Source organism: Sinocyclocheilus grahami, unplaced genomic scaffold (genome assembly GCF_001515645.1).
Source record: "Sinocyclocheilus grahami isolate Dianchi unplaced genomic scaffold, SAMN03320097.WGS_v1.1 scaffold119.1, whole genome shotgun sequence".
NCBI lineage: Eukaryota > Metazoa > Chordata > Actinopteri > Cypriniformes > Cyprinidae > Sinocyclocheilus > Sinocyclocheilus grahami.
The window spans coordinates 1353083-1369572 of NW_015505298.1; the positions used below are offsets into that span (position 1 = coordinate 1353083).

A 16490-nucleotide genomic window follows, 5' to 3' on the forward strand; every position below is an offset into this window, starting at 1 on the left:
CAGAACAAACGTGGCAGACGTGTTACTTACTTGTTCAGATGACAATATCCGGTGAAAATGCTTATTTGAGTCATATATTCCAAGACGTAGGCTAGAATCTGTGAGTGCAAAGTACAATATCCACACCGGTGCGGTGACTGACTGCCACACATACTCCTCAAAACATTAAATGAATCTGTGCTGGAGTCATGCTGCCGCACAACCCACGCAAGGAAGATAATTCCGCACACAGCTGCAATTGCATGGGTGAACTGTCCCTTTAATTGCATTATGGTTGTAACGTTAACCCTATAAATCCTACTGTATTATATTTTATATTCGCATTTCTAAGGCCTCTAAATGATCAACATGATCAAAACTTTGCTGAAAAACCCTTTGTACTGTGCTGTTTTTATAAAGTAAATGTAGGAATAAGTTTTTATAAAAATAACTGCTAATAGTGTTAATAGTATTTCAACATGAACACTTACTGGACTTAAGCAACTTGGCTTTACTCGATTATCCATAGAAAAATCATGTTATAATTTGAGGATCAAATATGATACATCAGGCTTTCAGGGAACATTTATTTGTGATTATGATCTCTCAGTTATCATTGTATTGCATTGCATTATATGTTTTGCCATCAACAACAGAAACTGCAAAGCTTTCATCATAAAACCAGCGTGCGTATGCATTGTGATACTCTCTAAAATGGTGGAAGACGTAACTTGGGGGAGAAGAATTGTTGAAAATTTTTTTATTTGTTTTCTTTGCTCTCAAAAAGTATTCTCGTAGATTCGCAAAACTGAAGTTGTGCCACTGATGTCACATGGACTGTTTTACCGATGTCTTTACTACGTTTCTGGACCTGGGTACATTACAGTTGCATTGCTGTCTATGCAGGGTCTGAGAGCTCTCACATTTCATCAAAAATATCTTAATTTGTGTTCTCGAAGATGAACGAAGGTCTTACGGGTTTGGAACAACATGAGGGTAAGTAATTAATGACAGAATTTTCATTTTTGGGTGAACTGTCCCTTTAATTGCATTATGGTTGTAACGTTAACCCTATAAATCCTACTGTATTATATTTTATATTCGCATTTCTAAGGCCTCTAAATGATCAACATGATCAAAACTTTGCTGAAAAACCCTTTGTACTGTGCTGTTTTTATAAAGTAAATGTAGGAATAAGTTTTTTATAAAAATAACTGCTAATAGTGTTAATAGTATTTCAACATGAACACTTACTGGACTTAAGCAACTTGGCTTTACTCGATTATCCATAGAAAAATCATGTTATAATTTGAGGATCAAATATGATACATCAGGCTTTCAGGGAACATTTATTTGTGATTATGATCTCTCAGTTATCATTGTATTGCATTGCATTATATGTTTTGCCATCAACAACAGAAACTGCAAAGCTTTCATCATAAAACCAAGCATTTAACTTTACTGTCATGCAGGAAAAATTGATCACATCATATTTGCATATTGTCTTACTAATACTTATTATTGGGAGATACAAAGTGACAACTGATATTTATATGCATTAGTCTGCTATACTGTTATAAATATCTCATTGATTTACATTACAAACTAATATAATTTTGCCTTTATTTTTTGCCATAAAAATTTAATATATATTTATATATTTAAACACACATTTAAATTCAGTTTTGTGTGTGTTATGTGTAGGTGATGTGGACAGTGGACAGTAACAGGGAGATGGTGAGGAAAGCGGCTCCAGGTTTACAGCAGACATCTGTGCAGAAGCTACCTCTCGACACACTCCATCATAAAGGCATCAGCAGGGTCCTTCTGCGCTACAACCAGGCCTCTGCGCAGGACATCCGGTAGGACACTGCCCTATTTACAGACACCTGGTCTCACTTAAAACTTCTACATAACACCATAAAGGACCGTTTTGGAACAAAAGCTGCAGTGTCTGTGGCACTAGTGTAATGAAATGGAAATGCAAAAACCTGTAATTTTTTAGCCAAAAACTGAAATTCATATACAGTATCTCTGTGCGTTTATTTTAATAGGCTGTATAATGAAAACAACATCAGTCTGACTCTGCATTCTGTGAACAAGCCATGGCTGTATTCCCTGCTGTGGTGCAGTGGAGTGCCATCCGTCTCCTCCGAGGCCCCGCAGGTGCTGAGGAAGGTGCACTATCCGCTCTGGCTCATGGTACGAAGCATCATCTGCTTATAGCTTATTCATTAAGCAATGGCACAAAGCCATCACTCTTTTCCAAGATATGTAATTGGTCAACATCTGCTGCTCTGGCCTTTATTCAAAATGAAAAGCATACTGCCTTTATTTAAAAAAAAAATTCTAGAATGTAACACAAATCTGATAAATATGTTAAGGGGCAAATACATGATTGAGATAGTTAATGACATTTGTATATAATAAATATTGATAATATTAACCAATTTAATATAGTATTAATGAGCATGTTTTAGATTTTATAATTAATGGTAAAAAAAAAAGATCTAGCAATGGCTGTAATATCTATTCTCTTGCACCACCTAGTGGTGTGTTTGCCTCATTAGCGTTCGTGTCTTTTTTCTAGAGTCCAGATGAGTACTGCTTGATATGGATCTCTACTGATCTCATCTCCTTTGCTGTAGTTCTGGGAATATTTATATTCCAGAAGTAAGTGTCCTCTTGTTTGGTATGCTGTGTAGATTATAGGGATAATGTTTTATTCAAAGTAAGACCTGAGATCTAGTTCAGTGTTATTTTGGGATTATTTACGTGCTGTTCTAGTGTTTATTAATATGTTGAATCAGATTTTATTTTTATATGATTTCATTTTTCGTTTTGTTTAGTTTGATTTAAGTCTAAGTGATTATGTTAAGTGCTGTCCTGCTTGTCCCTGTGTATAAAACTGGTTTAAAAAGAGAAAGACCAGAGACTAAGAGTAGAGTGTAATCTGAGGAGTCTACTGCATCTCTGCAAGGATGTCTGGAATGTACAGATTGGGATGTTTTTTATGACTCCTGCTTGGAAATAGCAGGATAAAATGTTTCCAAACAATAAGCCGTGGTTCACGAAATCCCTGAAAGCACTTATGAATGAAAGATGTAGAGCATTTTATGAGGGTGGTTTGGCAAAAAGACTGGAATTGCCGAAAGAGATTAAAATGGAAGTGACGAAGCAAAGTTAATTATTAAGTTAAAGTTAATAATTATAAAATAAACCTGGAGAAAGAGTTGAGTAGGAATAATCTGGGGTCAGTTTGGAAGGGGATGACGGTCACAACTGGATTTAAAGGGTGTGAGACTAAGAGAATTCAGTTACCTGGGTGTGACTAGCAGCCAGTTGGCTGAGGAATTAAATAGGTTTTATCTACGTTTTTAGGTCCTGTAATGAAATTTAAAATGAGTTGCAGTGGTGCCTATAATAATTTCTTTGATGAATCAGCTGTAATTAAGGTTTTTAAGGGTCGTAATAGGACAAAAAGCCCTGGGTCAGATAACTTGGGAAGGCGTTTAATTAAGGTTTGTCCTGAGCAATTGGCCCCAGTTCTGTAATATTTTTCAGAGGTAATTTGTTCTCCGGAGAGTTCCTAAATTGTGGAAACAGGCTACTGTAATGCCTGTGCCGAAAACTACAAATGCTGGAACACTTAATGACCTTAGGCCAATAGCACTAACATCCCTTATAATGAAATATTTTGAGAAATTAGTAAAAGAACAATTGTTGGCTAAAACCAAAAATCTTTTAGACCCTCTTCAGTTGGCTTATAGAACAAAGCGAGGTGTCAAAGATGCAACAGCAACTCTGTTAAATTTGGTATTAAAGCACACGGAAGAGGCCAAAATACACGTTAAGCTTTTGTTTTAGATTTTTCATCTGCTTTTAATTCTTTACAACCTCATATCTTAGCAGATAAGTAAATTACTAATTTTGGTCTTGATTTTAATTTAACTGACAGAACTCCAAGAGTGAGAGTGTAAATGGTAGTTTTTCAACCCCCTTGATAACATCTACAGGAACTCCTCAAGGCTGTGTTTTGTCTCCTTTATTATATACTTTATATACAAATGATTGTATAAGTAAACACAACAATAGGTATTTTTAATGTTTGCCGACGATACAGTTATCATGAGTCTTCTGGGAAATAATTAAACATGTCATGGTCAAGTAGTTGACGATTTTGTGAAATGGTGTGATGCTTGTTTGCAGCTGAATGTATCTTAGACAAAAGATATGATTATTGACTTTAGAACAGAAACACATTCTTCCCAGGCTACCTTTATTAAGGGTGAGAAGGTGGAATGTGTGGAACAACTATTGATAATAGATTGTGTTTTGATGTGAATACAGAGGTATTATGTAAAAGAGGACAGGGATGCCTATATTGCTTAAGAAAATTAAGATAATTCTAAATAGATTTGATGGATAGACATTGATGGAATTGTTCTATAAGTCTTACATTGAGCCGTCATTGCGCTGTCATTTTCCATTAGCTGTTGATTTGGAAATCTAAAAACATTAAAATACATTAAATCATAGGTAAAGAACAAAGAAGCCTGACAACAGAAATGTTTTGAGTCACGATCTGTGCTCTGGTCAGTGACCATTTCTTGTATCCTATGCTCCCTTCGGGTTCTCGCTATAGACTACAAAAGATGAAAAGTAACCAATATAAATATTCGTTTGTCTCCTGTGCAATTCGGTTGTTAAACAGTTCTAAAGGAAATTTATAGGGAAATTTATTTTTGATTGATATTTTTATGTATTCATGTTTTTTAAAGAATGTATCGTATGTGTCTGTTGTATGTCTGTTTCGCTGCATCCAAATTGCCCACAAGGGATCTTAAGAAAGCTTGACTTGACATGCTTTTGTAATTTTTATATATATTTATTAAATATATATTTTATTTAGCTTTATTTTTATTCAGTTTTAGATATAGTAATTTTAGTACTTCAACTTATTTAACTTAATTCATTATTTATTAAAGTTAATTGCCAAGACAACATTTCTAATTTTGGTTTATGCTTCGTTAATCTGATATTTTTTTATTTTATTTTATTCCAATTAATGAAAAATATTTTAATCTTTTTTTTTATACTTTTTTATTTTTAGAAGTTTAAGATTAAGTTTTAGGTAACAATAAAACTTTCAAAGTCCTTCTTTCCAACTTTCCAATACATGTACTACATTTCTTTAATGAAACTTTAATCTCTTAAAAAATCATTTAAATCTCATATACATTATGAGCAATAAAGTATTAGCAAATAAAAAAAAAGTATTAATGTTTATGGAAAGAGAATCCTGTATGCAAATATTTAGTTTTTGCTACTAAAGAAATGTTTTATTTTAACATTTTAATTATTTTAATAATTTTATGTTCTGTGTGAACATAAAAACTTAATTTTTTTTATACTGCTTAAATTCAGTACAGTACAGGTTTGGTCTGAAAGAAAATATGACTGAATGTTGTAGTAATGAAAGCTAAAGATTGTTTAAAGTCACTTCTAAAATATTCTAGTAAACAAAAAATCAGCTTGGATTGTTTCACACAATCAAATAGTGTATTGTAGTTTCATCAAATGTAATCAAATACAGCTTCCTATTGGGAATTCACATTGTTTGACCTTTACAAAACAAATATTAATGCATCCTGAAAAATGATTACCTCCAGAGAGAGAAGTAAGGAAGGATAAGAAGAAAATGTGTTTGCATTGATGATGTTTTGCATTATATTGTTTAAAGGGGTCATATGATGCTGCTAAAAAGAACGTTATTTGATGTAATGAAATGTGTTTATGCGGTTTAAGGTACAAAAAAAACACTATATTCCACATATTGTACATTATTGTTTCTCCTCTATGCCCCACCTTTCTGAAACGCGGAGATTTTTACAAAGCTCATTGGTTTGAAAAGCGAGGTGTGCTGTGATTGGCAAGCTGTCCAGTGCGTTGTGATTGGCCGAATACCTCAAGCGTGTGACAGAAATGTTACGCCCCTCACATACTGTTGATGCTGTATCCGGCCGGAACGACAAGACAAAAACATTAAAACTCATTATAAACGAGGCATTTGTTGCATCCAGTGGGGACATAATTACGGATTATAACGACTTATACTGTCTTTTTACGCGTTGCATCACGCCGTGCCGCATAAACATAAAGCCATGTCTGCATTTGTGATCGGAGAAATGCGCTACTCTACACTGCTCAAAGCTCGCGTTTGAATCATCAGTGGCAAATCCTTTAAATATGAAAACGTACTTACAGTCTGTGAGTCAGAACAGCTGGCATTGTAATCTACTCTACCAGGATCAGGAAACAGTCCTCCATAAAATGTTGCACACATCTGGATATTTGGGTTGAACTGTTCTAGAAAAGTGTTGCAAATACAACTTAACCACTGATTTCTAATCGTGTCCTCTTTTGGAAGACCAAACAAAGTAGTTTCACTTTCACAAGCGTCACACACGGCGGGCTAGAGTGAGGAATGGCCGGCGGGCTTGAGTGAGAGGAGGCTGGCGGGCTAGAGTGAGGAACGGCCGGCGGATTCGACGAAAGAGGCATCCGGTGGGCTTGCGGCAACCACATGTGACAACCCCGGACTGGACTCCTCTTCGTCCACGGTGAAAGCCGATCCAGCGATCCACAGCACGAAGTTGATGTATTCCCTCAGCGACCAGCACGGATCAGCTCCAGGCATGATGAAGCAGATATCGTCCTCTTTTGGAAGGCCAAACAAAGTAGTTTCGCTTTCACAACGAAACACACAGCACCTTCACGACACGGCAACAATAATAGCCGTGAATAAAAGTTACACTGCCTTTCTTTGTGTGAACATTTGGGTGGCGTTATGCAAATCTTCCCACATCGTGACATAGACATGTGGGGGCGTGTTAGAACGAGCCGTTTTAGGTAGGCGTGGTTGACTCTTAACTTTTATAAAGAATATCTCTTTGGATTTGAGACTTTAGTCTTTGCAACTTTACAGATCTTCTTTATGCACCAAGAGCTTGTAACACTCCAAAGAGAAAGGAAAAATGGAAATCGCATCATATGACCCCTTTAATGTTGGAAATCAACATGGCTGGTAAATATGTGAATTGAAAACTCAATGTTATGTAGGGCTCTAGATCCTTTACCTATGCTGCGCTTGCCATAGTGACATTTGCATCTGCTTTTCTGAACTGACCTCTTAATTCTCTCCCTTTCTTTTGCTCTTGTACCCTTTCTTCCACCTCTCCTCCTCTTCTTCTTGCTCTCTGCCTGATGTGCATGCTCCTCTTCTCTGCTGCATTCTGGCATCTCTCAGCTATCACGTGATCAGGTAATTGGGTCAGCGCTGTTGGCCCATGCTGCCAGTTAATAACTCCCCTTTCTTGCCCTTTTTTCTCTGTATAAACCTGTTTCAATCTGTCTGCCTGTATCTTTCATTCTACATGTATTTTGTCAATGCTATTACTAATTCTTCTCACTAAACCACAGCCCACATGATTACATTTTAATATCACTGCTTATCATTTAACATATAATTAATATTTAATTGAGGTACATGGAATGACTTGGATTAAGGAAGTACAGTATACTTGAGGGTTTTACTATGTCATTCCGTATTTATCCACTAGGGGGTGACAATCACATGACTGACAGTTACAGATTATTTAGCTGGTTTTTGTTTCAGTCAGAGAATAATTTTCTACTGTTGCAGAAGAGTGCTTTTTTTCCCACGAAAATAATTTACACTTGCTTTTAAGGTTAAGGTTATCTATATTCCTACAAGTTATCCAGTTTAATTCAAATGCTTTTGTTTTGGACCAAAAAACACCCCAAAATGTCAGTTTTGACAGATGGTGTCAGATTAAAAGATTAATTAATTAAATAAACAATAAAGCCCATACATTGTAATTTGAACAGATGGTCACTATAACTTTAGATTAACAGCTTTGTTTTTAGTTCATACATAAATCTAAAATCTTAAGAGTTTAGAATATTATTCACACAATACCTTTCAAAAGTTTGGGGTTAGTAATTTTTCTTTTTGAAAGATGTCTCTTTATTTGATCAAAAATACAGTAAAAATAATAATATTGTGAAATATTGTTACAGTTTAAAACTGTTTTTCTATTTGAATATAAATATATTTAATATTAAAACATAATTCATTCCTGTGATGGCCAAGTTTAATTTTCAGCAGCCATTACTCCAGTCTTCAGTGTCACATGTTTCTTCAGAAATCATTCTAATATGCTGATTTGCAGTACAGTACCTAAATATTTTTTGTTGAAACTAATAATTTTTTTCAGGATTATTTGATAAATAGAAGGTTCAAAAGAACAGATTCATTTGAAATATAAATCTTCTGTAATATAATAGTTGTCTTTACCATCACTTTTGATCAATTTAAAGCATTAATTTACACTACTTTTGAAAGGTAGTGTAAATACACTGTATATATCACAATAAAGCCCATACATTGTAATTTGAACAGATGGTCACTATAACTTTAGATTAACAGCTTTGTTTTTAGTTCATACATAAATCTAAAATCTTAAGAGTTTAGAATATTATTCACACAATACCTTTCAAAAGTTTGGGGTTAGTAATTTTTCTTTTTGAAAGATGTCTCTTTATTTGATCAAAAATACAGTAAAAATAATAATATTGTGAAATATTGTTACAGTTTAAAACTGTTTTTCTATTTGAATATAAATATATTTAATATTAAAACATAATTCATTCCTGTGATGGCCAAGTTTAATTTTCAGCAGCCATTACTCCAGTCTTCAGTGTCACATGTTTCTTCAGAAATCATTCTAATATGCTGATTTGCTGCTCAAGAAACATTTCTTATTATCAGTGTTGAAAACAGTACCTAAATATTTTTTGTTGAAACTGTAATAATTTTTTTCAGGATTATTTGATAAATAGAAGGTTCAAAAGAACAGATTCATTTGAAATATAAATCTTCTGTAATATAATAGTTGTCTTTACCATCACTTTTGATCAATTTAAAGCATTAATTTACACTACTTTTGAAAGGTAGTGTAAATACACTGTATATATCTACCAATTACATGAATGAATTCCTATGAGCTTCATGAGTTAAAAATGCATAGATTTAATCAGGAGAGTCAGCAGCATCAATGTAAACTCTGTTTGAGTATGGTCACTGAGGTCGGTCTGTGATTGTGTGTGCACCTGCACGTAATCACAGGTGGAGAATGAGCGGGATGCATAGCTACAACCCAGAGCAGATCATGCTGAGTGCAGCCGTCAGGAGAGCCAGCAGAGATGTCAACATCATGAAGGAGAAGCTCATCTTCTCTGGTAAGAGCCACCAAACCACATCCTTTTGGCGTTTCTTATACCGCATGTTGAAGTGCTATATGTAAGCTTATTACACTGCGCTTTGAAATACTTGATTCTGATTGGTCAATCAAATATTTGTATAATAATCACTAAACTACATATTTCATGCTTGTCCATGGCAAAATAATTTTCATGTCTCATATATTACTCCACAATGTCTCCCTTTTCATACCAAGAAGGTAGAAAATCTCATTAGTGCAATTAGTGCCTCAAAACTGAAGGACTTCCGTATTCATTTTAAAAGAATAGTTTATCGAGAAATGAAAATGTGCTGGAAATGTACTCAGCCTCAGGCCAATGACGTTGTAGATGAGTTTGTTTCTTCATCGGAACAGATTCTGAGAAATGTAGCATTACATCACTTGCCCACCAATGGATCCCGTCTCTTCCTCTGCAGTGAACGGGTGCCGTCAGAAACACGACTCTAGTCCATCAATTGTGAACTGAAAGAAGCAATATTATGGATGGAGGACTTGTTTGATTTTTGTTTTACAGACATGCAGCTTTTCACTTCACAAGACGTTAATTGATGGACTGAAGTTGTGTGGATTATTGTGGTGCTTTTATTAACTCTCATTCTGATGACACCCATTCACTGCAGAGGGTCCACTGGTGAACAACAGGTGATGTGTTTATTTGATAAGTAGCTGTGTAATAAGTAGAATAATGTACAGCCAACATTCATTATCACAAAATAATAATCCTTCTTCAGAGCGACACAAGATCCCTCTGTCAGTTGTTGTTTCATGATTAATGTCCAGTTGACTCTACAAGGGTTGCATGCAATGTGTTTTTGGATTAAAATTGTGTGTGCATGTGTCCCAACAGTGTTTGCATGCCTCTGTGTGTGTTTTTGCCCTGTCTCTAAGGTCAGCCACAGTAGCTGTCCACCTCCTGGGTTTGAATCTGTGTCACTTCATCCCTTCATCCCATTCCATCTCTCCCTCTCCCTCCTGTCTGTCACTGTCTGCCACCATCCCGTCTCTTCCTGCATCCATTCATCCATCAATCCATACTCTGCTGACATCCCACAGCTTGAATGGTAGCTCATGCAGGGCTGTAGCATCAATGGCCAGGGTAACTGTGCCCTGCGTATGGTGAGTATGAGGGTGATGATAACTATTTCACATCAGAATCACACCTGTGATGCCTAATAAAATGCTGTCGAGGTAGGCAGCTCACTAGGGTTTGGAACAGAGCCGTTGTATCTCAAGTATGATTGAAGATCCTTGGTTTGCGGTTGTCATAGTGGAGGTCTTGTAAACGTTGTGGGTGTTAAGCGTAATTTGCATTACATCTTTTCGTCTTATTCCATAGAGGTCTTGTTTGATTTTTGTTTTACAGACATGCAGCTTTTCACTTCACAAGACGTTAATTGATGGACTGAAGTTGTGTGGATTATTGTGGTGCTTTTATTAACTCTCATTCTGATGACACCCATTCACTGCAGAGGGTCCACTGGTGAACAACAGGTGATGTGTTTATTTGATAAGTAGCTGTGTAATAAGTAGAATAATGTACAGCCAACATTCATTATCACAAAATAATAATCCTTCTTCAGAGCGACACAAGATCCCTCTGTCAGTTGTTGTTTCATGATTAATGTCCAGTTGACTCTACAAGGGTTGCATGCAATGTGTTTTTGGATTAAAATTGTGTGTGCATGTGTCCCAACAGTGTTTGCATGCCTCTGTGTGTGTTTTTGCCCTGTCTCTAAGGTCAGCCACAGTAGCTGTCCACCTCCTGGGTTTGAATCTGTGTCACTTCATCCCTTCATCCCATTCCATCTCTCCCTCTCCCTCCTGTCTGTCACTGTCTGCCACCATCCCGTCTCTTCCTGCATCCATTCATCCATCAATCCATACTCTGCTGACATCCCACAGCTTGAATGGTAGCTCATGCAGGGCTGTAGCATCAATGGCCAGGGTAACTGTGCCCTGCGTATGGTGAGTATGAGGGTGATGATAACTATTTCACATCAGAATCACACCTGTGATGCCTAATAAAATGCTGTCGAGGTAGGCAGCTCACTAGGGTTTGGAACAGAGCCGTTGTATCTCAAGTATGATTGAAGATCCTTGGTTTGCGGTTGTCATAGTGGAGGTCTTGTAAACGTTGTGGGTGTTAAGCGTAATTTGCATTACATCTTTTCGTCTTATTCCATAGAGGTGAGCAACGGAGTCTCCAGCGATGAACCCTATACGGAAAATGGATTTAACTACTACACCAATTAAGGCATTGCTCATTGACTCATGGAACGAAAAATCACATCACATCCTGATCAAGCTTGTGGTGTCTCAACTCTTAGCCTACTGTTTATGATGGACCCGTGTACAGAAAATTTTGTTTTTTTCTTCCGCTATTAAGTTGCTTGTTTTAAATTCTGGACAGTAAAGAGAAGTAGGAAGTGCAGTTCTTCTGTTGACTTCCTTTTAGCAAATCTGTGGCCTCTTCCCCTACGTAACGCTTGAGGATCCTGGAATGCCCGTTACTTGCTTCCTATTGAAAGCATGCCTGTGATGATATAGTGGATTTCATCTGTCGGTTTTTGGGGATTTTATTTTGTATAATCTTCCATAGCCAGCCAATGTGGAGTATAACCTAATATGCCAGTTTTTTTTCTTTTTTCCATTTCTAGATCTTGATTTGGTGTGATATTCACAGTCTAATGATGCCTTCTGTTCAAATGGTTGTGAAGAATATTTTTAAGAATAAACAGGTGTTTACAGAGTGCCTGCCTTTAGCCTTTGTTATATTAACTGTATTTAATATACCACCATTTAGCATGTGGTTCAGTTGTCATTTTGGGAGGAAATCACCCAGCCTTATTGTCTTGGTCGGTATGATGCCCGATTACATGGAAAATTTAGGCTAATTAGGCTGAAATGGTGGATTACAGAAACCAAAGCTTAAAGATCCATGAAAGAGGGTCTGTTTAAAATTTAGATTTGATTGTGTAGTTGAACACTGTTTATAAAGGAAGATGGCTTGGAGTTTTGATGCTGTGCAATATTACTTGGACGCTGTCCTATAATAAAAAGTGTGTTTGAATATTGTTCAGTGATTTTTATTTCATTTTTTAAGCTGTTACATTGTCATTTTAGTCTCACCCCTTTTGTTCGAGTCGCTTTTCATGTATTAAATATTTTGTTCAGGGCTTCCCATGTCCTAACCTTTTACTTAATATTGTAAATGTGAGATGTGACATTGTTTACAGTGGCTTGTGCTGTTACACAGAGGACGAGGCTGAACGATTGTGCTGTTTGATGTTTTTATTTTGTATTGATGTGTCTCAGAGGTTGATCAATAAAAAAACACTGCAGTTTTAACAAGGTTTGTTTTTATTTGCACAGTAGCAAAAGTTAAAGTATTGTAATGACACGCACAAACCAGGTTCTGTGCATAATGCAACAAAGGAAATGATACAGGACTGTACAAAAATACAATTATAAGAATTCAATATTTTTAACAGTTGCAGGAAAGTTTTGAATATGCATTCACACTGATAAACTGTTTTCCCTTTTGACTTTGTGCAATGTTCTGAACTCCTCTTATGTATGTAAAGTGCATTAAACTATGTTCACACTTTGCATAATGTATTTTCACCTCTAACATTGAGCTTTTAGCATTATGTAAACAAAACAGGCCAACACAAAAAGCAAGTTTAACATCTTTTTTTTTGGTCTGAGTGGTTAATTATACTTAACTTTTTTTATATATATATATAAACGTTTATATATTTTAATTTACATTTTTAAAAAAGCTTCAGTTTAAAGATTTCATGAACTTAATACCACACTGGTCATGCCGGTACTGTCTATTTTAAATGATCTATATTTAACAGTTGGCAGGTGGTATTACTGTTTACTAATACTTAACTCTATTAGAAGAGAAGAAAAACTCACAAAAAAGACAGTAAGTCTTTAAAAATAAAGTAAAAATCAGACTATGCTTAGTCTACGGTACACATTTAACAGTGGCAATGATTAAAAAGGCACAAGCAAAACTCCAGTAGACCGAAACAGCTAGCTGAAATCACAACTAAACTTGGAAAAATAAATAAATAAATAGCTGAGACTGCAATGATCATTCAGTTATATAAAAACAGCTGCTTCCCTGAATACAACATCATTAAACCTGCCAAAACCAGTTGTCAGACTTATTGCACAGTTAGTACCAGTTAGGCACAAAGATGGCAATAAACTAACCAATAAGGTCCCAAGCAGACACTTGCTCAAGATAACAGGAGAAAAACATTTTCTCAATGCTATTTTTATAATGGAGAACTAAATAAATACTCTGCATCTATTCTGAAGATAAATGTACAAATTGTAATTTGGGCCAACAAGTCCAGACATTAGTACAAATGCTCAAGTAACCATTGTGTTTGGCCCAACATCAGGAATTCACTGCAAAGCTAATGCATATAAAGAAGCAAAAACATAAAACACACTTCGTTTAACCGGTTTTTGGTTTGTTGGCACATAGCAGTCACGTGACAAATGCCCAAGTAGCCCAAGTAGTCTCTCAATCAGCTGAAGTCCAAGCAGACACTTGCTCAAGATAACAGGAGAAAAACATTTTCTCAATGCTATTTTTATAATGAAGAAATAAATAAATACTCTGCATCTATTCTGAAGATAAATGTACAAATTGTAATTTGGGCCAACAAGTCCAGACATTAGTACAAATGCTCAAGTAACCATTGTGTTTGGCCCAACATCAGGAATTCACTGCAAATCTAATGCATATAAAGAAGCAAAAACATAAAACACACTTCGTTTAACCAGTTTTTGGTTTGTTGGCACATAGCAGTCACGTGACAAATGCCCAAGCGTGCATCCCTAGTTAACTATTACAGATTTTAACCAGAACATTATCAGCTTTTACAAGGCTAATTGTATTGATTTCTATGGAAGCCCATTTCCACCACACAATCAAAAATAAAAAAGGTCAGAATAGCGAGATATAAACTCAGAATTCTGACTTATTTCTCGCAATTCTGAGTTTATATCTCACAGCTCTGATGCAATTTACCTTTTTTATTTTTAGTTTGAGTGCCTTCCATAGATTCCAATAGCAAGACATAACCAAGTTGTGACTGACTAAAGCTGTGGCCACATTAGCAAAATTTTAACAAAATTTTGTGTGCAATAAAAAAAAGTCCATTGTCAATAGAATAGAGCTGTATGAAGGACAGCTCGCACAGAAGTTACTTCCAAACCAAACAGCTTTCTGTTGGTCAATGCAGTGAATTCGTGACAAATTTCCTAATTGTGGATTCCTAATGAAATGACTGGCTTTTGCGATTAATGTACACCTTAGTAAACTCACCAGCTAGGTTAGCAGCTCTTATGGTGTAGTTTCTTTGCCTCTCATCAAACTCTGCTGGCACTGATATGACGGCTTTATCAATAGGTATTCCCAGTTGCTTTTCTGCCATCTTTTTCATTTTCAGGAGGAGACGGGATCCGATGAATTCAGGAGTAACTGTGAAGGTGCTATTTGTAGAGACTAAAAATTCTGCACTCCCATTGTTGAATATCGCCTAAAACAGTCAAGAAAATGTTAGAGACACAGCAAGCAGTGCAAGAGCATTTAAAGAGTGCAAAATATGAAATGTGTACCTTAAACGGGTATCGTGCGCTCTCTTTATCTAAAGTCTCTTGGTCGAAAATCTTCCCTATAAATCTCTTGGCATCATAGATTGTGTTTTGAGGATTTATGTCAGACAGTTCCTGACCCTCATGTCCAGAAAACACACCGGTCGGGGTGAATGTCACCACACTCGGAATGCTTTTGTGACCTTTGTCATCTCCAATAACCTCAATCTCGCCTGTGCCAGGCTGAAACACTCCCACAGAGCAGAAAGTGGTCCCTAGATCCAACCCAATGACCCTGGGCTTTGGAGGGGGCAGGTACTGCTGTCCCAGATATCCTGCCAGGAACAAAGCCAGGATGACAGAACCTGTATGGACACACAAAAATATTTGACTTCGAAAAAAATTGTGTAATTAGGAAATGTTTCTGTCGTTATATAACATTTTGAACTTAATGGTAACCATATGTATATGTTGTTCATGTATTTCAAAGTATACAATGGTATATTGTCCAAAAACGTGGTATGTAGAAAAATAAGACAAGGCAAATTTAGACCATATTCCTGGTGCGTTGATTCACAAACATGCTTGTCCAGAAAGGTAGCTAACTAGGTTTTGACATACAGCCGCTGTAACATCTGTAGCATAAAGAAAGGACGCCAGCTGTGTCTATATATGGCGTATACAATCAGCTGATGTTTGAGGCTGACTGTTTTGCCTCAAGCTGGACAATATAACTATATGTCTGTCTGATATAGTTATTTATGTACAGTCAGTTATTTGGGACTTTCATGCCAGATAAGTCAGTTCTATTTCTAGCTAACGGCTACATGAATGGTTATTCTGTTAAATTTGACAAACATCTTCCCGAGTACATTAGTTTAATTTAAAACTCACCTATTATGGACATTTCCCCGGCCATGGTTCCAACCCAAAATGTTATGGATAACAGTATAAGAGATGTTCATTCAGTATCTGCGCCGACTGAGCGAACATACACGTCGACCTAATACGCGCTATTGGGCTGATGGGGGTTGTAGTTCTTTTCATCAGTTGCATGGTTACAGATGTAAGTGGAACTACTCCTGTTAACTACATTTCCGAGATGCACTGTAAAGCGCAAGTGGACTTCTGCACAACTTCCTGTTATCTTTTTTAGTTTTGAAACCGTAGACTTTAGAGAAATTCAGCATTATAAGTGCGCAAGACAGTATGCATGGCACAAACAAACAAACAAATAATAATAATAATACATTTGAAATCCAATATCAAAATGTTTGTAATATTTTTTTGCAAACCTGCATTTATGAATTATGTAGTAGTATTAATTATTATTAATCAAGTAAAACTATTTTTCCACTCTTTCATCATATGCATACGTTCTGAGTTTCTTTTTCTCCCCAAGCAGAGGTCAAATAACTAAATGTGGTCACAAACATATATATATATATATAACATATATATTTCCTGCCACAATACTTAGTAAAATTGATCATAAATATGTATGAAAACGTTTTTCTTTTCTTTTTTTAACAACTGGCAAAC

The 16490-nt window shown here is 35.9% G+C and overlaps 2 protein-coding genes across 4 annotated transcripts in view; one reads left to right on the forward strand and one right to left on the reverse strand.

The window, feature by feature from the left end:
* Nucleotides 1-12659, forward strand: part of LOC107589734 (glycerophosphodiester phosphodiesterase domain-containing protein 5-like) — a 59897-nt gene extending 47238 nt beyond the window's left edge. The window contains exons 11-16 of one of the 3 annotated variants that reach the window (XM_016278248.1): nt 1684-1841; nt 2034-2181; nt 2570-2652; nt 7289-7303; nt 9191-9303; nt 11512-12659. In XM_016278248.1, the coding sequence (XP_016133734.1) occupies nt 1684-1841; nt 2034-2181; nt 2570-2652; nt 7289-7303; nt 9191-9303; nt 11512-11579 (585 nt within the window). In that variant the 3' untranslated portion in view covers nt 11580-12659. Of the gene's footprint in view, nt 1-1683; nt 1842-2033; nt 2182-2569; nt 2653-7288; nt 7304-9190; nt 9304-11511 lie in introns of those variants that run through there. The other 2 variants (XM_016278249.1, XM_016278250.1) reach the window with 2 other exon arrangements.
* A 1898-nt stretch (nt 12660-14557) lies between these two features.
* Nucleotides 14558-15956, reverse strand: LOC107589748 (heat shock 70 kDa protein 13-like). The gene is made up of 4 exons (XM_016278270.1): nt 15843-15956; nt 14973-15313; nt 14680-14893; nt 14558-14580 (listed from the first exon to the last, which is right to left on the reverse strand). Exons 1-4 carry the CDS (start codon nt 15865-15867, stop codon nt 14558-14560), a joined length of 603 nt encoding a protein of 200 aa, XP_016133756.1. The 5' UTR covers nt 15868-15956.
* Between the last annotated feature and the right edge of the window lie 534 nt (nt 15957-16490).